The 25,078-nt window shown below is 34.9% G+C and overlaps 1 protein-coding gene across 5 annotated transcripts in view; it reads right to left on the bottom strand.

The window, feature by feature from the left end:
* Positions 1 to 25,078, bottom strand: part of ATP11B (ATPase phospholipid transporting 11B (putative)) — a 119,095-nt gene that overhangs the window by 41,183 nt on the left and 52,834 nt on the right. For all 5 annotated transcript variants that reach the window (XM_017520383.2, XM_037735532.1, XM_037735533.1 and 2 more), the window contains 9 exons: positions 17,077 to 17,227; positions 15,939 to 16,136; positions 9,507 to 9,749; positions 8,772 to 8,947; positions 7,916 to 7,984; positions 5,880 to 5,953; positions 5,700 to 5,803; positions 3,015 to 3,196; positions 1,352 to 1,555 (listed from right to left, as the gene is read on the bottom strand). In XM_017520383.2, coding sequence (XP_017375872.1) covers positions 1,352 to 1,555; positions 3,015 to 3,196; positions 5,700 to 5,803; positions 5,880 to 5,953; positions 7,916 to 7,984; positions 8,772 to 8,947; positions 9,507 to 9,749; positions 15,939 to 16,136; positions 17,077 to 17,227 — 1,401 coding nt within the window. The remainder of the gene's footprint in view (positions 1 to 1,351; positions 1,556 to 3,014; positions 3,197 to 5,699; positions 5,804 to 5,879; positions 5,954 to 7,915; positions 7,985 to 8,771; positions 8,948 to 9,506; positions 9,750 to 15,938; positions 16,137 to 17,076; positions 17,228 to 25,078) is intronic.

Raw genomic sequence — 25,078 nt, 5'->3', positions numbered from 1 at the left:
ATCTATGAAATAGGTTTTGAAAAGATGAACTCTAGGCTTTGGTATCACATCATTTGCCTGCGTAAAAAATATAAATAAAACATTGAATGTATATTAACAACTATGATATTGTCTCTTTTTGTTTATTTTTCTGGATTAGTATCACAAGACAGCAATCAACAGAAAGCTGCAGGAGACCTAAAATGCTTACATGCAAGCAGCCCTGATGCTCAAATGAAGTCCTGCTTAGTTTATTGGGAGAAATCAGACTGTGTTAGTTAAAGGGGCATCATTTGCCCCTATATGGGACAAAAATTTGATATGCCTATAAAAGATGGATTTACAAGAAAGACAGAATTTAGAGTAAAAATTCTTATTAAAAAATCTTGAACAGTAAAATGCGGCTTGGTCATGCAAACTAGATCAGGGGTTGGCAAATGTTTCCTGTTATGGGCCAGAGAGTAAATATTTCAATTTTAGGTTTTGTGAGCCAGGAGGCAAAATTGAGGATATAGGCAGTTATATAATGAGAGAGGAAAAAAAATCAACAAAATTTCACTAAGTTAAAAATGTAGTAATCATTGAGTATAATTTTTAAATAACAGAGATTTACTGATGAGAAAAATAAAAATATTTCTTTTGGGCAAGGGATTTTTAATTGGGGTTCAAAGTTAACACCGCAATTATTCATCTGTTAATGACCATCTGTAATGAGATTTTTACATTTCAATACAATATATCTGTATGTAATGAGATTTATAATTCATCTTTGAAAATGTCTTTTCAAACAGGTACCACAGCTAACGTATCAATGCATAATAAACAATGCTTTGCCATCTAATTAAAAAATAAAACAATCCCCTATGCACAGTGCTTTAGAAGTGTAATGTTAAAAGTCCACTTTTCTTGTTTTGATATGAAGGCCATATACTGACACCAAAAAACAGTAAAATGGCACGATATGGTGCTATGCATGGCCACTCCAAATACTATCACATTATATGTATCTCACTGTGCTTTGCAGTGTTATCAAACAGCAGTGTGAAGTTGAAGAGAGAATACTTTTGTAAAGTCTCTGTTGCAACTACTCAATTCTGGTGCTGCAGCATAAAAGCACTCATTGATAATACGTACACATATGAATATGACTGTGTTCCGATCAAACTTTTATGAAATTTGAATTTCATATACTTTTCACTTCATGAAATATTATTATTCTTTGGATTTCTTTTCATCCATCAAAAAATGTAAAAACTACTTTTAGCTGATAGGCTGTAAAAAACAGGCAGTGATACTGGGCTCTACCATCGGGCCTGGGGAACCACAGTTTGCTAACCCCAGAAAGGTACGATATAGGTATCTATATTCTTACCTTCTGGCAAGCTGCCTTAATTGTTCAGCACATTCACTGTCTGATTTCTGGTTTATAAGTTCAAGGATGTTCATGGTTCTATGAAAATGGCCACATGATAAACTCACACTAACAGCTGTTTCATGTTTATCTCCAGTAAGTACCCATACTTTGATACCAGCCATTCTCAATGCTTCAATAGTTTCTCGAACTTTATCTTGTAGTCTGAAAAGAAACAAGTTTGTAGAAGAAAATACTTTTATGACTGTATTTTAAGTTAAACTACATAGTATTATATTTAAGGTTAATTCTAAACTCCTTGACGTATCTCATCATAGTAAGATACGTATAATGTTATTGTACAATATAGCAATATAACTGGAATTTTCTCTCATTAGAACTCCTATTTTGCGGGCGCGGTGGCTCAAGCCTGTAATCCCAGCACTTTGGGAGGCCAAGGTGGGTGGATCATGAGGTCAAGAGATCGAGACCAGGATTGGTGAAAACTCATCTCTACTAAAAATACAAAACATCAGCTGGGCATGGTGGTACGTGCCTGTAATCCCAGCTACTCAGGAGGCTGAGGCAGGAGAATTGCCTGAACCCAGGAGGCGGAGGTTGCGGTGAGCCGAGATTGCGCCATTGCACTCCAGCCTGGGTAACAAGAGCGAAACTCCGTCTCAAAAAAAAACAAAAAACAAAAAAAACCAACTATTTTATTAAGAAGTCTTACATTTAAAATCAGAAGATTTTTCTCTTTTGGTTTTGATTAAAAAAATCTCTCAAACCACTCATAGTTCAAAAATCAGACTGTAGAAAACTAAGGTCCAGATAACTTTAGGTGAGTCTCAGAAATCTTATAAAGACAACCAAAAAATAAATGAAAACCTAGATTTAAAAAATATGCAAACACCCTTAGGTCTAGGTGGTGGAGGCAAACATGACAACAGACCTAATCTGTAGAATTTCATCTCACAGAATTCAGCGAAATTTAAGAAACTGTGAAATAGACATTGAGTTAGGTGCTGGGAACAAGGACAAAGAATAAATGGACTTTAAGGATTTCACACGTTAACAGAGAAGTCTTTAAACAAATAATTATAATACAGTGCCACAAAGACAATAACAGAACTACCTACAATGATACTTTACAAAGAAGATAATTTTTAATCCTCTTAGGTGTCAGGAAAGGTCTTAATGGAGTGGGGCTAATATCTGAGCCATACTTTATGAATAGGTAGTCACAGATGGATGGTGAAGGGAAGAATCACCCAGGCAGAAGGACAACAAAGGCACAAAATAGAATAGTTTTAACTACAGGTGGCGTGCAGAGGCAGTTTGGTATTGATGAAACATAAAGTGGAGGGGGACAGTTGTAGGAGGGAAGACTGGAGAATTAAGCAGGTGCTTAAAGTCTTTGCATGACATGCTGAGAAGTATTCTAAAGATTCAAGCCTATAAGAAAAACTATAAAGTTGGTTTCCTTCGTCTAGTTCAGAAATCTGGCTAGAACAAAAATTGCATATCTTGACTTAGAAAAATTAAGACTTTAGTTCTCTATTTTGATCTTAAATATATTAATTTATCATATGATGTTAGTAAAGAGAATTTGTGTCATATATTAGAACACTTGGTTAGAAAAATTCTTATGAAAGAAATAATACTGTTTACTTATCTGAGTTACCTGTCTTCTACTGCTGTGGCTCCAAGTAGTATCAGGTCTTTCTCTATGAACTGGAAAACATCTGCTAATTTATCTTCCCGCTGCTGCAAGGCAGTCCTGGCTTCAAATATACGTTTATCTATTTCTTCATACTCTTTTGATGTAAATTTTCTATATGCTATACACAGAGTTCTTAGCCCTTTCTAAAATAAACAAACAAAAATTAAAGGCAAAAACTGAACACAAATAGCTAACAGAAAATCAGGAAGTCATTACCCAAATATACTGAGGACCTATTACCAAAAGTCAATCACAGGTCATTTAAAAAGTACTATCATCTAGTGACAGGAAATAAAGTGTCACAAAGCCCTACTAATGTGAGTTACAGGACACATACACCTCTTTCAACTTCTGGTGTTTTCTTAAGTTGCTCAGAATAATTAAGGTCACTGAATTGTAGAATGTAATAGCCTAGAATGGATCATAAAGACTATCTTATTAGTGGTTTTTAAACTGTGTTGCATGAAAAGCCAGAAAGTTCTAGAATGATGCCTTCAAGACTGTCAAGAGAGAGACAGCTGCAGGTTCTACCTTCCTGTTTTAACTTACAATTCCATTTTACCTATTTCAGAAGATTTTCTTAAGCAAAGAGGATTATAATTTCCTGAAGATTCACTGTATGACAAAATTTGTCTTTCAAATAAATAAATCAATAAAATGGCCATTATAAAAAAATACTTATTAGATTTATCTAAAAAATTATTTTAAGTAATATATCTTCACCAGTGAATTGGAATCAGAATTGATTATCTAATTCTACTAGGCTCAAAATTTTCTTACAGTATTCATTTCTGAAAGCTGATATCTAAATCTAATGACTTACAAAAGTCCTTTTTCTTGCTATATGCATTTTCCTCAGGAAAACCAATAACAAATATTCTTTTTTATTTTTAGAGACAGTATCTCGCTCTGTTGCTTAGGCTGGAGCACAGTGGTGTGATCTTGGCTTACTGTAGCCTTGAACTCCTGGGCTCAAGTGATCCTGCTGCCTCAGCCTCCTGAGTGGCTAAGACTATAGACATGTGCCACCACACCTGGCTATTTTTTGGTAGAGACAGGGGTCTCGCTATATTGCCCAGGCTGGTCTCGAACTCCTGGCCTCAAGTGATACTGCCTCAGCATCCCAAAGTGCTGGGATTACAGGCATGAGCCACTGTGCTGAGCCCCATAATAAATATTCTAATAACAACTTGGAAAGGGTAGACTTAAAAATACTGTATGACACTATTTAGCAGATTTCCAAATACTACCATTCCCTGAGTTATAAATGACCCATACCTATAAATGTGCTTCTTTTAATAGTTAAAGGACTGTCTGTTATTAATATGTAAATTAATTCATTCTATAACAAATACTTTCTGAACATCAACTATGTGCCAGCATTATTTTAAATGTTAAAATGGTAGTAAGGCAGAATAATGTCTTTGTTCTCAAAGATGTTATAATGTGGTTAAGTAAACTGGAACATAAACAATTAGGAAACAAATTATGGGAGAAAAATCATAAACTGTTAAAGGCAGATGAGCAGAGGTATGGGGCATACATTTATAGACATGCAAAAATGAGAGATCATGAAGTTCTAAGACTGAGAGAGACCTGTGTAATAATTTTGCTATTTACATGAATGATGGCTCTTTGACTTAGTAAGATTCCCCTACATTTTTTTTACTTTATAAATAAGAGAGATATAATTCACATACCATAAAATTCACCTCTTCAAATAGTACAAATCAGTGGTGTTTTTTTTTTTTTTTTTTTTTTGTTTTTAAACTTGTGTTTTTTTTTTTTTTTTTTTTTGCATATTCACAGAATTGTGCAATTATCACCACTATCTAAATCCACAACATCTCACTGATCCCATGAGGACTCTCCTTTCTCTCTTTCCTCCAGCCCCTGGCAACCATTAATCTGCTTTCTCTATGAAATTGACTATTCTGGATATTTCATATAAATGCAATGTACGGCCTTTTTTGACTGGCTTCTTTCACTCAGTATAATCTTTTCAAGATTCATCCATATTGTTGCATATATCAGTACTTCATTCCTTTTAACAGCCAAATGATATTCCATTATATGGATATACCACATTTTACCTATCTACTCATTAGTTAGACATTTAAGTTATTAGAAATAATGCTGCTTATGAACACTCATGTATAAGGTTTTTTTGTGGACATGCTTTCAGCTGTCTGAGGTGTACACCCAGGAGAAGAACTGCTGTGTCATATAATAAACTCTATGTTTACCTTTTGAGGAACTTAGCCAAATTATTTTTCAGTGTGGTTGTACCATTTATACTCCTACAAGCAATATATGTATAAGGGTTCCAGTTTCTCCACATCATTAGGATTCCCCTGTATTTGTTTAATAAATACCCTTTTAAAATAGCGTAGTTTGAGTAGACCTTGCAACCTGACTGTATTCAGGGCTGTATTCTGTATACAAGCCTTGGCTGTGGAATAGGTTTGAAGAGAAGATACATTTTGCAAGTAAACCCAGCTTTCACAAAAGGAATGTGGAGCCGATACACGGTGTGACACAACTGCAGAATTTCCATAATTTTTGATAAATTATAAAAAATAAAGTCCCAAATCTTTCATAAATATATCTTTCCCAGTGTTTTACATCATAGAAATTTGCACTTACCAAAGCAAATTCATCTACATGAATTCTGGTTTTTTCTATTTCTCCACCTATACATTTAGGGAGAATTGATGACTCGGCTCCCTTAGCAAATAACAACTTCTCACCTGGAGACAAAAAAAATGTGTTATCAAACTCCTAATATGACATAAATAACAATTCATGAAAGTTTAGATTGGTTACCTGAAGGTGCCTGAACAATTACACTCATTCTCCTACGATCTGAATCAAATTCCAGAATATGAAGTAGTTTGTACCTAAAGAAAATAAGAAAGACAAAAACTTACTTTTTTTGAACAATATTAAGTGACTATATGGAAATAATCCATACATAAGATAAAATGGCTAATTTAGCACAAGAAAGCAATGTCATTTTCATGATGATAGGTTACACATCATTAATAATAGGAAAGAAACAGAAGACACTGACACTGAGTACTTACCAAATGCATGTATTTCACATACCTTATGTCATTTAATACCCATGAGAAGCCAAAGAAGTAGGTCTTATCTCATTTTTATAGATGAGGATGATTAAACCCAGAAAGATTAAGTAATTTGCCTCAAGTCAGATGAGCGTGTGAGTGGCAGAGCAAGGGCTGGAATCCAGATCAGCCCAGCTCCATGTTTTTTTCTGACTAAAAAAGGTGAGTGATTCTCAACCCTCTTTTCTATCCTAACACACCAGACAAACACAACACACATTAATATCAAAGGCTCATTACAGCAGTGACTCTGAACCTGGGTGTGTGCGTGTGCAGGGGTGCATTCCCTAGTGCCTCTCTAGGAAGGTATAGAAGAATTTGTGTGGCTAGGTGAGGTGTGGCTTAAAGTCTTCCAGATGAATCTTACACAGGTGATTTACATATGAAATATTTACATATCTCAAAGAAAAACAGTGAGTTGAATAATGGTTTGTAAGTTAATGCAATAAGCTAGTCAGGCTCTCACATTAAATTAGCCAAGGAATGGGCCCTATTTAGTATGGAAAAGCATCGTTTGGAAAAGCACAGCTGGAATTGACACATGATCAGAACTGCTAAAACCATGAAAGGAGTAAGAATATTAAACATGAACTAATTTATCAAAGAATGAAAAAACTAGATATAGACTGCTGTTCCTTTGTGTGTGAAGGATAAAAATCACAGGAAATGGTGGCTCACGCTTGTAATCCCAGCACTTTGGGAGGCCGAGGCGGGTGGATCACGAGGTCAAGAGATCAAGACCATCCTGGTCAACATGGTGAAACCCCGTCTCTACCAAAAATACAAAAATTAGCTGGGCATGGTGGCGCACGCCTGTAGTCCCAGCTACTCAGGAGGCTGAGGCAGGAGAATTGCTTGAACCCAGGAGGCGGAGGTTGCGGTGAGCCGAGATCACGCCATTGCACTCCAGCCTGGGTAACAAGAGCGAAACTCCGTCTCAAAAAAAAAAAAAAAAAAAAAAAAAAAAAAAAAAAAAAAAAAAAAAAAAAAAAAAAAATCACAGGAAATAGAAGGAAAGTTTTCTTTATTCAATGAGTAGAAACCTATGAAACTCATTACCCAGGAGCATCTCAAAATAAATATACAAGTAAATTTGAGAATCATTAAGCTAAAATATAGATGAAATATTAAAGCAGACTACTGTTGTAACTATGATGAGATACAATATAATGTTAATATTCTAGAGCAGAGTTCAGTAACTTTTTCTGTAAAGGAGACGAGAGTAAATATTTCAGGCTTTGCAGGCCATATATAGTCTCTGTTGCATATTCTACTTCTTTTTAAAACAACCCTTTAAAAATGTAATGTGGGCCAGGCACAGTGGCTCACATCTATAATCCCAGCACTTTGAGAGGCCAAGGTGTGTGGATCTCTTGAGGCTAGGAGTTCCAGACCAGCCTGGTCAACATCTCCACTAAAAATACAAGTATTAGCCAGGCACAGTGGTGCATGCATGGAATCCCAGCTACTTGGGAGGCTGAGGCACAAGCATTGTTTGAACCTGGGTGGTGGAGGCTGCTGTGAGCCCAGATTGTGCCATTGCACTTCAGCCTGGGTGACAGAGCAAAATTCTGCCTCAAAAAAAAAAAAAAAAAAAGAAAAAAAAGTGATTTGTGGGCTGTACAAAAACAGAAAAGTAGGCCAGATTTGCCCTGTGAGCTATAGTTTACTGATCCCTATTCTATATTACATACACTTAACACAGAGAACATTCCAATATATGAAAAAAATTACCGTTCCAGTTTTCCAAGCGTTTTAACTTCCATAGTTTCTTCAGAATTGCCAATAAATACAATACCAATCCTAGACATTAAAAGGATAAAAAACTGAGACTTAAAAACAACACTGCATATTTCACAATGTCACTACAGCTTAATTTGAATAAAAACATTTAAAATAAAACTTTAAAATCCATTTTAAAATATTTTCTCTTAATAATACATCATTACTTTGGTGCCAGAAGTGCTGGTTGATGTCTGTAATCCCAGCACTGCGGGAAGCTGAGGCAGGTTGATCACATGACGTAAGGAGTTCAAGACCAGCCTGGCTAACATGGCAAAACCCCATCTCTACTAAAAATACAAAAATTAGCCAGGTGTGGTGGCCTGTGCCTGTGGTCCCGGCTACTCACGAGGCTGAGGCAGGAGAATCACCTGAACTCTGGGGGCAGAGGGTACAGTGAGCTGAGCTCACGCTACTGCACTCTTGGTGACAGGGTGAAACTCCATCTCAAAAAAAAAAAAAAAAATATATATATATATATATATATGTGTGTGTGTATTTATATACATACTTTTAAGAACTAGAAAGATCAGAGTTGGTGTAGTACAACATATACACAAGCATTTTTCATAAATTCTATTACAATAGTACTCAGACTTTCAAAGAGATCTTAAAAAAAGATTCAATGCAAGCTTGATACTAAAGTGACTTCAAATTCTCATTTAAAATTAAATTATACTTCTATTTTTATGTATTTATATGAATTCTGACAAAATGAATTTATGTTTGAAAATTTTAAATGACTCTAATACTGTTACACTTATTTAAAAGGTATTTTTCTGAAAATTTGGAAATTAGACTAAATTACCTTGCAGCAGCTTCTACTAGAGCCTTTTCATCTGGTGAAGATGCATAGTACTCCAACTGTGAGGGTGCCAGGTTGGACTGCCAGGCACCATCACCAATGCATTCAGTCTGAACATTGCTAATCTGTACAGTGTGACAGAGACAGACTGCTTTAAAGAAGAGATCATGTTCTTTAATCTGTAAAAATATAATAAATATTCATGATAAAAATACCAGTTCTAAATACCATTTCTGGAAACCAGAAGCAGAATTCTAAGATCTAGAACAAGAGTGCTACAACCTTGATTGTCTGAATAGTTGGCTGTTTCTGCCTTCAGAAAGTAAAATGTCACATTTGCTTAGGACTCTTCATCACATGAGCAACTTTTTAGGGGGTACAACCAAACTGCAAGTAGAGGGGAACACTTTTTTATAGAAAAAGTGAGGTCTCAGAAAGTATTAAGTAAGTTTAAGCTCTATTTTTCAAAGAAAGTCTTCTTCGCTACAAGGCAGTTAGGAGCTTTTCTTAATTACGTTCCATTTAAATACTCAAAGAGCTGAGGCAGACACATTAAGTAAGTTAAACTGGGCTGTAACCACAGATTCTTAGGATATTTTATAGTGTTGAATCAAAGATATGAATTTCAAATATATATTCCTTGCTCCACTAACACAAACTTTTTTCCTGTAACTCATCAACTACTGAAGAGAATTATTTCATTTGAAACCCTTCTTTATTAATGTAAACATTACTTACTAGTTCAGTTTCATTTTCAGGACTGGTTCTGAAACAGGAACTGGATGTAAGATGAGATAAGTTGTTAAGATGGGATAAACTGCTAAGATAAGGTAAGTTTCCTTCTGAAGAGTCTGGTGTTGGTCCTTCAGGTACAAGTCTACCATTGATTTCTTGGTATTTCATGCCATTAATTGAACATTCCCGAAACTGCATCTCATTTTCTGTTAGTGTACCAGTTTTATCTGTGAACAGGTACTCTACCTATACAGATAGAAAACAAAAGAAAATAAACGCTTGTCTTCATGGTCCTATGTTAAACAAGAAAAAAAAATTCCTGTCCTCGCTCTCCTGAAATTGAGTTTATCTATTAATAATGATATATGGATGCTACGATTCTTATAATCCAAGCACAATTAAATAAAGATGCCAAGAAAAGAAAACAGGGTAACACAAAATAGTTTAAAGCTACATAGATAGATTTTGACGTTTGTGTCATCTTTAGGTACTTGTTTATCTGTAGAACTGACTGAGAATTTGGTATTAATGTGTATTTTCTGTTTCTTGGCTGAGGTATTTTAAGTGGTAAAACTCAAGAATTATCTCTGAAGCAGGGTGGAAAGGATGCTTAATAACATAGAATGTGAAAGTGTATCCTAAGTGAGGAGAAATAGTGCAGAGCTGGGAACAGGAATACACAAAGATAGCGATAGCAACACAAGACATTAGCCGGGCCAACTGTCTAAAACAGAAGTTGAAACTGAGGACAGACAACAAATTTAGAGAAAAGAATGAATGTTTAAAAGAAAAATATAGTACTTTTAAAAGTAGGTAAGACAAATTATTTTATTACTTTTGGAGATTAATTCCAGAAAAATTTCTTTAAAAGAAGGTAGGTCAATGAAAAGAAGGATGTAATGGTCAAGTCTTGATCCAGCCAGGATCATCAGAAAATTTGGTTACTGCAATAATGACTTGAGAAAGAAGTCCTTTAAAAAGGGATGTAGAAATCACAAGAAAAGAAACAAGCTGCAGACCAACATCGCTTATAAAGAGATGCAAATCAACTCCAGAAACACATAAAAAAATTATATACTACAAATATGTGGGATTTATCCCAAGAATTGCAAGATTGACTCAACATTTTAAAAAAATCAATGTAATCCATCATAGTAATAAAATGGTACTTGACCTTCATTTTATTAATAACCACCAAAATTGGTGCAGAAAAAGCATCTGATAAAAATCTAATGCCTTCATGATAAAAGCATTCAACAAACTAGGACTAAAAAGGAAGTTCCTCAGCCTGATAAAGGGTATCTACTAAAAACTCACAGCTAACATCATACATCATGGAGAGAGAGACTGAAAGCTGTCTTCCTAAGATCAGGAATAAGACTGCTCTTGTTACTTTTACTCAACATTGTACTTAAGGTTCTAGCCATGATGATTAGGCAAAAAATGGGATATAAAAGTTAACATGACTGGAAAATACGAGATAAAACCATCTCCATTTCCACATGATATGACCTTGTACACAGAAAACCCTAAAAAATTAACTAAAAAAAAAAAAAAAAAAAAAAAAAAAAAAAAAAAAAAAAAAAAAAAAAAAAAAAAAAAAAAAAAAAAAAAAAAAAAAAAGAATAAATGAGCTCAGCAAAATTCCAGGAAAAAAGATCAATATCCAAAAAGAAAGGTAGGGTTAAATTTGGCAAAAAAAATGTTTTGACCAAGAAATAAAGATAAGTGAGAAACTGTACTTCAAGGCTCATATTTTGGAGAATAGAAAAGAAAAATATAACACGAGACATAGAAATTCTGCTATGTGTAAAATAATAATAAAAGCCAGTAATTGTACAGCACTCACTATATTCGAAGTACTGGTAAGTGTCTGAATTAATTAAATCCTCTCAACGACTCATGAGGTAGGCATAATGTACATTTTAGAGAAGAAATTAAGGAAGAGTAAGGCTAAGTAACTTTCTTAAAGTCAAAAAGCAAATAAATGGTGAAACTGGAAATAAGAGATAGAATATTTTATCTTTGCTATTTGATATTAAATTTTGTCCAGTATCTACAGCAATGTTGAGTTGGAATTTAAAGGTAAATATAAAGACCACATGCAAATTAAATTAAAAAAACCCACACATGGAGATCACGAAGAATGAGGGATGACTTACAAAGAAAATATATAAGATACATTAGCAAGCAAACAAAAATAATACTCCAGAGGTGACTAGAATAGACTGACTTATCAGTAATGCAGGATTCTTTAGAAAAAAGTTTAGATGATAGGGATGAATAAAATAAAATAACTTTGATTTAAAAGTATATATATAAAATCAAGAAGTTTAATCTTTTAATTTTGGAGATAAACAGGTCATCGCTGTAAACCCTCCTAAGAGTTGTTTCTTGGATAATGTGAAAATAAAAAAGCATAGAAAAATATGAAATAAAGACTTCATTGGTACAAAGACAAAATAGGAATAGAAGCAATAAACATATAAGAAATACCTGCAGTTTCAAAAGCAGAAAGAGGGGCTGAGAAAATTAGTAATTAAAGAAATGATCACCAGAAGTTTCTTGAAGACAAAGCAGACATGGGAATGCATCCACAGTGTGAGGCTCCAGAAAAACAATTCTATCATGAAGGAAAAAGGAGGGCAAGAGAGAAGCAGAAACGGGTATGCATCCACAGTGTGAGGCTCCAGACAAACAAGAATTCTATCATGAAGGAAAAAGGAGGGGAAGAGAGTTGAGAAAGAAAAGGTCAAAGATTGGAAAAACTTTGTTCAGAAAAGTAAAAATGGGCCTTTCAGTCTTAAATATATGATATATAATTAAAGAAATGTGACATGAATTATTACTTAACATAAATATTAAGGCCTCCTAAATGCTACTAAAAATAAATGGATCAACTTGTGGTTAAACATGACAGGTTAAGCACATTTAATTATCTCTGCTTCTCTTATAACTTCACTGTGAGGATAAAAAAATAAAAAAAGAACAAAAATAACGGTAAAAAAGTCAACATGAGATGCAACATTGACACAAATTTGGAAGATGAAAAGGAAATGAATGAGTGATACTGATTTACCAGAACTTAGAATCTGAAACCCAAGTGATGAAGAAATCCATCCTTAAAAACTCTCAGGAAGTAACATACCACCCCTGAATGTAGGAGTACAGGGTGAGGCTGAAAATACAGGGTATCAGGAGTAGTTTAAATTCTAAAATCTCTTTAAAAGTTGCGAACTTCAGAATGCCCCTCATTTATTGGAGCAACGGCTAGTAGGTGTATTCCTTTAGTAGGCTGAACCAGAAAGAATCTGGACTCCACAGACAGCTGAACACAGAAGTTCGGCAGTGCACTAAAAACAGATTTCCACTGGCCAGCTCCAGCAGTGATAAGGAGCAGAAATATTACCTGCTGGGCTTGTCAGTCCATGACCTTAAGGTGTGGCTCACTGTATCAATAGCTTCTGATAAGCATATCGCGGCCTCACTTTTTTTTTTTTTTTTTTTTTTTTTGAGACAGGGTTTTGCTCCTGTTGCCCAGACTGGAGTGTAATGGCACAATTTTGGCTCACCGTAACCTCCACCTCCTGCACTCAAGTGATTCTCCTACCTTAGCCTCCCAAGTAGCTGGGATTACAGGTGCAAATCACTGCACCTGGCTAACTTTTGTATTCCAACTAAATTACGTATTTTTTGTTTTTGTATTTTTTTGTAGAGACGGGGTTTTGCCATGTTGTCCAGGCTGGTCTTGAACTCCTGGGCTCAAGTGATCCACCCCCCTGGGCCTCCCAAAGTGCTGGGATTATAGGCATGAGCCACTGAGCCCAGTCTTTTGTTGTTGTTTTCTTTTCTTTTTTTTTTTTTTTTTGAGACAGAGTCTTACTCTGTTGCCCAGGCTGGAGTGCAGTGGTGCGATCATGGCTCACTGCAGCCTCGACTTCCTGGGCTCAAGTGATCCTCTCACCTCAGCCACCTAGGTAGAGCACTTTAAACTCGATGACAGCCAAAGACTAGCATTCATTTTAGGATCACTCCTTACATAAAAGGTAGAATCTGAAACAAATTATAATCAGTTCTGTTGTAACACTGTCTTGAAAACACAAATTTATCCCAATGCAACTGATACATAAAGGGACAATTTGAACATAATGCAAACTTTGCTCAAATTTTGCCCAAACCTCAGTTACTATCTCAGTTCACCATGTGTTATGAGTCACACTCGTCCACATCTGGTATTAAAACCTTCCCTCTGATTTCAGATAGCCTTCTTTCTAACACTTAACAGTAACACACACAACCCTTCTGATGCCTGTCTTCCACAGGCAAACTTCAGATCTCTTCCAGGTTTGTGCCATATTCACTGCAGGATTTGTGTATTTATTAACAATTTGGCAAGTGCTATTTTTATTAGGTTTCTATTTTTTTAAAAATGTATTACTGATGAAGTTTCTGTGTTGTGCCCCAATCCCATTCTCTCATAAACCCTGTGGCTTTTACTAAGCAATTCTGCATTATGCAGTGAATTTTAGGAATGCATGTAACACATTATAGCAGAATTGATTGTTCTGGAAAATGAACTACAAGCAAAGGAGCAGAAGAAGACTTTGACTATCATTAATATCCTCAGAAAGATAAAAAAAATAGATTATGTTCAAGAAATGGAATAAAAGGCAATTTAAAAAAACTATTCAGAGAATACTACAATATTAGAAATTAAAAATATTATAGCAGAAATAAAAGAAATCAAAAGATACTGAAAAAAGATAAAGAGGAGAAATTCTACCAGAAAGTAGAATATAAAAACAAATCAATAAAAACTGAAAACTGAAGTAAAAGAATTAAAGGGTCAATATAAGCGTTATCACATGCAAATAGTAAGTTTCAAAACAAGGAAAACACAGAAAGACATGTTATAAAAGAAATAATACAAGAACATTTCCTAGAATTGAAGGATATGTGTTTCCAGGCTGAAAAGACTCACAGAATTCATTGCCAATGAAAGAAAAAATAAAAAAGGAGGGCCAGGCGCGGTGGCTCACGCCTGTAATCCCAGCACTTTGAGAGGCTGAGGCGGGTGGATCACGAAGGTCAAGAGATCGAGACCATCCCGGTCAACACAGTGAAACCCCGTCTCTACTAAAAATACAAAAAATCAGCTGGGCATGGTGGCGCGTGCCTGTAATCCCAGCTACTCAAGAGGCTGAGGCAGGTGAATTGCCTGAACCCAGAAGGCGGAGGTTGCGGTGAGCCGAGATCGCGCCATTGCACTCCAGCCTGGGTAACAAGAGCGAAACTCCATCTCAAAAAAAAAAAAAAAAAAAAGGAAAAACCAACACCAAAGTACACCACCATGAATTTCAGAACGACTGCATAAGGAGATCCTAAAGCTTCCAGAGATAAAACAACAGATCATACATAAAGAATTGGGAATCAGAATGGTACTGGATTTCTAAATAGCAAAACTGGAGGCTGGAAAACAATAAAATGCCTTCAAATTTCTGAAGATTCCAATCTGTAATGTAATACCTGCTAAATTATTAATCAATTATGAAAAGAGAATAAAGGTGTTTTCAGACATGCCAAGTTTCAAAATCTCTCATACATCCTTTCTCAGGAAGTTATTAGAAGATGTGCAGCACCAAAAGAAAGTAAACTACAGGTGGGAAGACACGGGATGCGAGAAAAAGGAGATCCAAAACGGGAGAGAGGCAAAAGAATTTCCAGGGTGATGGTAAAGGGAAGTCCAGAGTGACAGCTGAGAAGTGAGCCCAGAAAGAATGAAAGGTTAAGTCCAATTGGAGCAGAAAGGCGAAAGCCTCCAAAGACATGGCTACCAAAAAAAAAAAAAAAAAATGGAAGGTGGGGAGGAAGAAAGGAACTCCTAGATTACCTGATATGTTTGAATATGTAGACATGCTACATATAATCAGAGACTTGTTTGGGTATATGAAAATTAAGAAAATGAAAAAATAAAGCAATTAACTCTTGAGAAAACAAAATGTGTAAGAAGGGAAATGTAATTATAGTATAACAGGGCACACCTACAGAAGTGTGCATTAGTGAACAGTATAAAAACAATTATAGTAATGTTAATAAAAATTTTATTAAATCCCAAATTGTGATATAATATTAGGGGCTATGGAGAAGCAAAGTAGATATGTGTCTGGGTATGTCTGTGGGAAGAGTAGTATGAGTTGTCTTTATATTCCATAGTAGATAATGTCTAAAACTTAAGAGTATCAAATAGAAATATAGTGGTAAATAACAAAAGAAGCAACTTAGGATCTTAGGATTTAAAAATTGGAAACAGCTAGGAGTGGAGCAAAGGAGGGTTGTTTTTGATATAACTGTTGTAATATCTTATTATGTTAATCTTTGTACATGTATTGCTAAAAATAACAAATTAGAAAAACAAAATATTAGGATCATTTTCACCTGTCCAAGCTCTTCATTCAGATCAGAAGTATTGACTTGAGCTTTCTGATCTGATTCTTCATGATACAGATCAAGATCCCAGCCAATAAAAAATGATCCAAGAAATTTCTGCATTTCGACTGTCACATATAATGAAATTGGAATGATGAAATTGTAGAGAACCAAAAAAGCAAGGAAGTCCGAAATAAATCTCAGAATCTAGAAAAGAGGAAATAATTGTTTGGTAAGAAAATAAACACTAGGATTTCTTCAGTATTACTGAAGAAAATTACCAGAAAGTTTCATGCCTACATGACCATCAACTATATTGAGCTAGAATAGACTCATGAATTGAAATTCATTTACTGAATTTCATTTATTGAAATTTTATTCATTTATTGAATTATGTTTTTAACATTACATTTCCTGTTTATTTTATTGCTCATTAGAATCTTGATGAAGTAAATGAAGAAACATTTAAATTCAAATAAGTTAATTTGTTACTTTCAAAAGCTAACCAAAAGCCTGGTATGACTGAAACTACCTTTGTCAAAATTATAATCTCTGGAGTGTACTTATCTCATTCTTCTACTACCCTTCAAAATCAAGTAACTACTGAAAGTTGAGTGTAACTTTCTTCTGTCTTCCAATACATAGATTTTAATCTAAAGTGAAATTTGGAGAACAATTATTTACCAACATTTTAGGTTAAATTCTCTTGGTAGTTGATGTTTAATCAATTAAAACATAGTATAATTTGCATATTACTTCATGTTTAGACTGGCAATAAGCATCCTTGAATTATTCAGACAAAATTAAAAATACAACCATTTACTCTTTGATTCATTTATAAGATATAGTAAATGGAAGAGAAAACTGAGTTTGTGGCATTAATGTGAAATGCAAATATGGATGGATTTAAAATCTTGTGACCTCTTTGAACTATTCAAGTCATACCACAGGGAATACAACTTCTTATGCCAAAAACTGCAAAAAGCATACCAGTACAAACATGCTGGCTTTTCTACATTTGCAATGCCATTTCTGTCACCCTTCAATACTAATGGTTTTAGGATTACAGTGGCCACTGCTATCAGAAGTCACTACTAAAGTCAAACAATGTTTCCTTTATGACACAGTCAATGACACCATAAAATACCTTACTGCTATTTCTTTGATGTTCTGTTTTTTGGTTATACCAAGGTTCATCCCATTTTTCTTCAGCTTGCCATGTATACTTCAAGATAGTACTGATGACAGCTTCAGATATAAGAATTACTAGATAAATTATCAAAAATGTATTCATTGACCTAAAGGAAGAAAAAGAGAATATAAAACATACAAGTTATGTATTACTATACTCATCTGCTTGGAAATTAACACTTGTATTAGAGAAGATATTAAAACATAGAAGGTATTACTGTAACTATTTTAAAACACACAGTTTTTGTTTTCAAGAAATAACTATTAAATAGAATTTATTTATTAGCAATAAAAGAATTCACACACAGGTTACAAGTCTGGCTGTTTACTACAGGCAGGTTACCATTCAAAATGCTTACAGTAAATGATGGCTTTAGTCAGTTATTTTTTGCCATAAGTAATTATTCTAAGTTTTTTGTTTTTTTACATTTTCAGCATCCATCTTCTAATAAGTGTAATAGCTAAAAACATTTGCATAGCATTAAAATTTCTGCCACATCCACTATCCTTTCTAATCTAGATGAAAACCCTGTAAAGGAGAAATTATTACATACTTTCTTTGAGATGGAGTTTCACTCAGTACCCAGGCTGGAGTGCAATGGTACCATCTCAGCTCACCGCAACCTCCAACTCCTGGGTTCAAGCAATTCTCCCGCCTCAGCCTCCCGAGTATCTGGGACTACAGGGGCGCGCCACTATGCCCAGCTAATTTTTTGTATTTTCAGTAGAGATGGGTTTTCACCATGTTGACCTGGATGGTCTTGATCTCTTTACCTTGTGATCCACCCGCCTTGGCACTGACAAAGACCAAAGCCCAAAAATAACTCTGTAAATTTCCCAAAAATCACACAAGCCAGGAATTGATTTCAGAAACCCTCTTCTCTTTTCTAGGTAAGCTTAATGCCACATCTTTAAGTTAAAAAACATATTAATACAATTAAAGGAACTCATTGCAAATTCAAATGTATGCAAAACAAACAACGTTATAATGAACTCTCACACATTCAACAAATATTGAGGGAAAATGCGAATCACAGGCTTTGTAAAAACTCTTAAAAGACTGAAAAATGCCTGAATTCTGATTTTTCTCCCTAGGCCTTCAGTAATTTAACCTAAACTTAACCATGGAATAAGTTGATACTCTACCATGTTTGAATGTAAACTCTATATATCCTGTAGTGACAGTAGGTAGGGAGTAAGGAACGTAAGAAAAGAACTGGCTTTTGTTGGTTATCATGTGTTAGGTACAGTATTCAGCACTTCACCTATAGTACTGCTCACATTTTTATAGATGAGAACACTCGGATCAAGAGAAGGAAACAACTGGTCCAATGCCACAGAGCTAGTAAGGAAGGGATATGAAGTTCAAATCTATATCTGTCTGACTCTAAATCTGACCTCTTTTCACTAAACTAGTCATGTCTCCTTGCAGCAACAAAATGTCTGGTTTATTTCCATCTTTCTTTGCTCATGTCTATCCTCATCATTCTCCCTTTTCCCTATATTATTAATGTATTTTTCAAAATTTAACTCAAAATCCATCTCCTTCCTAATGTCTGTCCTAACTACATTGGTTTATATTCAACTTTCCCTTATTTAAATTTAAAACTAGTACCACAGCCCCTATTACCTAATTTTTACTGTGTATTAGTTTTAACTTCTAACTTGATTGAAATCTCCAAAAAGAGAGGGAATTACATCTCAGAAAACCTACAGCAACAGATACACAAAAAAGCTCAATGAAGATGTCTAGGACATTGGGCTGTTTCCAGTTTTTTGCTGTAACAAGGTGGCTATGGGCATTTCTGCTTGAATTTTTGTGTCAGCATAAAATTCATTTCTCTGAGTTAACCACTGCTGGGTCATATGGTAAACATGTTTAGTTTGCCAAACTATCTTCCAGAGTGGGTATGCTATTTTTTTTTTTTAAATTTTTTTTTGGGTATGCTATTTTTAATTCTCACCAACAACACAGAAAAGATTTCTCTCTGCCTCCTAGCCTTTTGGTATCACCATTTTGATTTTAGCTATTCCAATAGGTGTGGCGATATCTCAATGCGTTTCTAATTTGCTTTTCTCTAATAGATAATGATGCTGAATATCTTTTCATGTGCTTTTCATCTGCAACTTTTCTCTGGTGAAGTATGTATTTGGTGAAATATGAACTATGTCTTTTGCTCATTTTCTAATTGGATCACTGAATTACTGTTGAGTTTGAGTGTTCTTTCATGTTTACTTTTATTTGTTTTTATTTTTGTTTTGAGATAAAAGTCTTGCCCTGTTGCCAGGCTAGACTGCAGTGGTGTGACCTCAGCTCACTGCAACCTCTGCCTCCCGGGTTCAAGTGATTCTCCTGCGTCAGCCTCCCAAGTAGCTGGGACTACAGGAGTGGGCTACCACGCCCAGCTAAGTTTTATATTTTTACTAGAGATGGGGTTTCACCAAGTTGGTCAGGATGGTCTCGATCTCTTGACCTCATGATCCCCCCGCCTCAGCCTCTCAAAGTGCTGGGATTACAGGCGTAAGCCACTGCACCTGGCCTCATGAGAGTTCTTTGTATTTATAAACATAAAGCCTCTGAAAGATTTGTGGTTTGCAAATATTTTCCCCAGTGTTGCTTGTTTTTTTCATCCTTTTCAGAGGGTCTTTCACAGCGCCAAGTTTTTAACTTTGATTAAGTATAATTTATTAACTTTTTTCATTTAGGAATTATGCTTTCAGTGTCATGTCTTCTAGTCCTTTGTCTAATGCTAGGTCCTGAAGATTCTGTTTTCTTCTAAAAGTTTTGTAGCTTAATGTTTTACATTGAATCTATGCTCCAATTGAATTAATTTTTATATACAGTGGAGGTATGGGTTTGTTTTGCTATGCATATCCAATTGTTCTAGCACCATTTGTTGAAAAAGATTATCTTTCCTCTATTGTATTGCTTTTCTGCTGTTGCCAAAAATCAACTGGACCTATTTGTATTAGTCTATTCTGGGGTTCTCTATTGTGTAACACTGATCTATGTGTCTATTCTTTCACCAATACCAAATTGTCTGGATTACTGTAGCTTTTATAGTAAGACTTAACATCAGATAGTAATTCTTCCCACTTTATTTTTCATTTTCAAAACTGTTCCTTTGCTTTTCTATCTAAACTTCAACATAAATTTTCTATTTCTAAACATAAAAATAAAAGCTTGCTGAGATTTTTCTAGAAATTGCATTATACCTATTGAGTTGGGAAAATTGACATCTTTTCTGTACTGAGTCTTTCTACCCATGAACATGATATATTGTCCATTTATTTAGATCTTTGATTTCTTTCCTCAGGGTTTTGTAATTTTCAGCATAGAGAATTCTATGTATTTTGTTAGATATGTACCTCGGTTGTTCCTTCTTTGGGGAGCAACTGTAAATGGCATTATGGTTTCAATGTTCATTTCCCTTTGTCATTGCTGTTTCTGTTCTAATGTAAGTATTTAGTGCTAGAAATGTGTGTATTGCTTCAGCTGTATCCTACCATTTTTATTATTCTGTATTTTCACTGACATACAGGTATTTTAAAAAATTTTTAAGATTTCCTCTCTGACTCATGGATTATTTAGAAGAGTTCCAGTTGTTCCAAATCTTTACCAATACTTGAAACATTTAGTCTTTACAATTTTTACCTTTCTAGTAAGTCATGCATTTGTATCTCTTTGTAGTTTTGATTTGCATTTCTCTCATAATGATGTTGTATACTTTTCCATGTGCTTATTGGCCATTTAAGTGTCTACCTTCCAGCTTTTGCCCATTTTTTTTTATTGGCGTCTCTTTTCATTGTTGATTTGTAGGCAAAGAGAGAGACAGAGAGAGAGAGTGTGAGAGTGTGTGTGTGTGTGTGTGTGTGTGTGTGTACAAAACATGTATCCGGTACACACACACACACACACACACACACACACCCATTACATATTATATTTTGAATACAAGTCTTTGGCTGGATACATGTTTTGCAAATACTGTCTCCCAGTTTGTAATGTGTATATTCATTTCTTTAAATGTAGCCTGAAGAACAGAAGTTTTTACTTTTGAAAAAGTCTAACATCAAGTTTTTAATTATTTGTTGTATCCTAAGAAATCTTTACCTACTCTAGGTGATAAAGATATCTAGGTTTTCTTTTAAAAGTTTTTAATTTTAGCTTTTATGTTTAGGTCTATGACTCGTTTTCAAAAACATTTGGAGTACAGTATAAGGTAGAAGCTAAGTTTTATGTTTCTCTCATTTTAATATCCAATTGCTGCATCATTTGTAGAAAATACTACTTTTTTCATTGAATTGACTTGTTGCTTTGTTGAAAATCAACAAACCATACCCGAATGGTCTATTTTTTCTCTTATACCACTTGTCTTTTGCTTAATCAGTCAATCTCAGTAGGAAGTTATCAACTTTATAGCTAGAAATTTCCCTCTGAGCTGGGCTTTGCCTTGAGTCTGCAAATGTAGATGTGTTAGGTTTAAATTACTATTCTATTTGAAGACATTTCAAATTTCCTTTGTGATTTCTCCTTTGAATCATTAGTTAAGAGTTGTCCTTAAATTTCAAAATACTTGCAGATTTTGTTATTGATTTTTAATTCAATTCCCTCACTGTCAAAGAACATACTCTGTATGATTTCAACCTTTTGGGATTTGTTTTATGGCTCATCATATGATCTGTCTAAACTTTCCATGTATAATTATGGAATTATTCTATTTTCAGTTTTCATATGCTTACTATATACATAGTGTTTCTTTTAATGTCAACCTATTTATATCTTTGTATGTAAACTGCATCTCTTCTAGACAGCATAGAGTTGGGTCTGGCTCTTTTATCTACTGTGACAATCTCTGACTTCATTAGACAGATGAATTTACATTTCAGGTAATTTTTGGTCAAATTTAGGATTACCATTTTGCTATTTGTTTTATATTTGTCTCATCTGGTTTTTTCTCTGTTCCTCCTTTCTTGCTATCTACTGGGTTTACCAAACATTTTAATATTCAGCTGCTCTGACTTATTAGCTATATAATCTTTGCCTATTGCTTTTAATGATCGCTCTAGAGATCAGAATATGCATCTTTACCTTACTACAATTTACTTACAGATGCCATTATATTACTTCAAGTAAAATGCAGGAACTTTGTTAACAGTTCATTTACAGGCAGGTTTTTAAGAAAAGTTTATAATTCATCATTTGAGTTCATCTAGCAACTTAAGATGTTAAAGAGGAATGATCAGACCCAAAATGAGAAGAGAGGAAATTAATTGAAGGTGTAAGCTGAAGCCAATGGAATAGAAGAGAGATAAACAATAAACAAAATTAAAGCCAAAAGCTGGTTCTTTGAAAAATATTAATAAAATGTCTTTTTTTATTTTTTGACGTGGAGTCTTGCTCTGTTACCCAGGCTGGAGTGCAGTGGTGTGATCTCAGCTCACTGCAACCTCTGCCTTCCGGGTTCAAATGATTCTCCTGCTTCAGGCTCCCAGATAGCTGGGACTACAGGTGTACGCTACCGCGCAGGCTAATTTTTACGTCTGTACTAGAGATGGGGTTTCGCCATGTTGGCTTGAACTCCTGACCTCAAGTGATCTGCCCACCTTGGCCTCCCAAAGTGATGGGATTACAGGCATGTGCCACTAATAAAGTGTCTCTTTTGTGCTTGCTTATATCACTTAACATAATGATCTTCAGTTACATCCATGTTGCTGCTAATAACACGAATTCATTCTTATAACGGCCAAACAGTATTCTACTGTATGTGTATGTATACATATTTTTATCCATTCGTCTGCTGATGGACTGTCAGACCGAATCCACAGCTTTGCTATTATGAACAGTGCTGCAATAAACATGTAAGTGCAGATATCCCTTTGATACACTGGTTTCTTTTCCTTTGGATAAAACCCAGTAGTGGGATTGCTGGATCATATGGTAATCACATTGTTAGTTTTCTGAGACACCTCCAGACTGTTTTCCAGTGGTTATCCCAACTTACATGCCCACCAACCATGTGCAATAGTTTCCTCTTCTCCATATCCTTGGCAGCATCTGTTATTTTTTGTCTTTTTAATAATAGTCACTCAGACTGCGGCAAGATAACATCTCCTTGTGGTTCTAATACACATTTCTTTTTGTTTGTTTTTGAGACAGAATCTTGCTCTGTTGCCCAGGCTGGGTGCAGTGGTGCGATCTCAGTTCACTACAACCTCTGCCTCCCAGGTTCATGCGATTCTCCTGCCTCGGCCTCCTGAGTAGCTGGGATTACAGGCATGCGCCACCACACCTGGCTGATTTTTATATTTTTAGTACAGATGGAGTTTCACCATGTTGGCCAGGTTGGTCTCCAACTCCCGACCTCAAGTGATCCTCCTGCCTTGGTCTCCCAAAGAGCTGGGATTACAGGCATGAGCCACAGTGCTCAGCCTTGAGTTGATTTCTATATGGTGAAAGACAGGGATTCAGTTTCATTCTTCTGCATGTGGCTATCCAACTTTCCCAGCACCATTTACTGAAGAGGATGTCCTTTCCCAATGTCCTCTGTTGTTTCTGATGAGAACTAGTTATCACTCATATTGTTATTTACTTTTATGTGATGCATTTTTCTTTGGCTCCTTGAAATACTCTTTTTTCCTTTGGAACCTAGTAGTTTGACCATGATATACTTTGGTGTGGTTTTCTTTGCATTTTTCCTGCTTAGAGTTTACTGATTTTGGTAGTGTAGGCTGAAGTTTTTTTCCTCAAATTTTAGAAATTTTCAGTTATTATTTTTTCAAATATTTTTATTTTTTTGGGAATCAGTTATACTCATGCCAGACAACTTCATACTATCCCACATGGCTGAGAAGCTCTGTTCATTTTTCCTCAATCTTTTTCCCTCTCTGTTCTTTGACTGAGTAATTTCCGTTGTGTTTTCAAGTTCATTGGTCTGATTTCCTCAGTCTGGTGTTGAGCCCACCTAATGATGTTTCCATTTTAGTAATTATGTTTTTTTCAAGTCAAGAGTTTCCATTTCTTTGCTGAATTTTCCCATATGTTCATTCAAATTTTCCTTTAGGCCCTTAAACATATTTATAATAAATATAAATATATGCTTTAAAGTTCTTGTCTGCTAAATGCAAGATCTGGATCATTTTGGAGACAGTTTCTATTGAGTGCTTTTTCTCTTATGGATGAATTACATTTTCTTCACATTCTGCTTATTTTTTTATTGCAGACTGGACTTTATAAATAATACACATTGTAGACGTCTGTATTCTTTTATGTTCCTCAGAAGAGTGCCAATTTTTATTGCAGTAGCCAGTTAAATTCACCTGGCTCAAACAGCAAACTGTGTCTCCACTGCAACGGGCAGCAGTAAAATTCTCTGTTATCGCCCTTGCACATACATAGTTCAGTCAAGGACTTCCACAGAATTTATGTGCAGTTTTTAGAGTTAATTCCCTTCTGTCACTTACATCTCATTGCTTACAGGAGGGAATTAACACTAATTCCCTTTATTATTTTCCCCTAACTTTCCGGCTGCTCTTCCAGCTTTAAACCTTGTCCTCTGATACTTCTATGCAGTAAAGTTTAGACTTTTTGATGTTCCAAACAGCACATAAACTGGGGAGTGCCCTGAGGCAAAGAGTGTTACTTTTGAATTTTCCCCCTTGCTGCTATCATCTTTCAGGATTAGACTCATTGCCCGTTACTATTTGCTTCTGGTTTGTCTTCAATGTTTTCAAATAGTTATTAAATTTTTTTTTTTTCAGTTTTAGAACTGTTATCTGCAGAAGCATTAGTCTGATTAAGTGATTGCACCATTTATCCAACAGTATTTATTTAAAAAGTCATACTGTAGAGCATCTATTACACGCCCAAGACTGTGCAAAATGTTACTTATATGTAAAAATATAAGAAACTATCAATGTTCCCAAGGTTATCACCGTATTTACTTAACATATATATT

Source organism: Cebus imitator, unplaced genomic scaffold (genome assembly GCF_001604975.1).
Source record: "Cebus imitator isolate Cc_AM_T3 unplaced genomic scaffold, Cebus_imitator-1.0 Scaffold828, whole genome shotgun sequence".
Taxonomy (NCBI): domain Eukaryota; kingdom Metazoa; phylum Chordata; class Mammalia; order Primates; family Cebidae; genus Cebus; species Cebus imitator.
The sequence above is the reverse complement of the archived record's forward strand: the minus strand, read 5'-3'. Positions and strand labels throughout refer to the sequence as shown.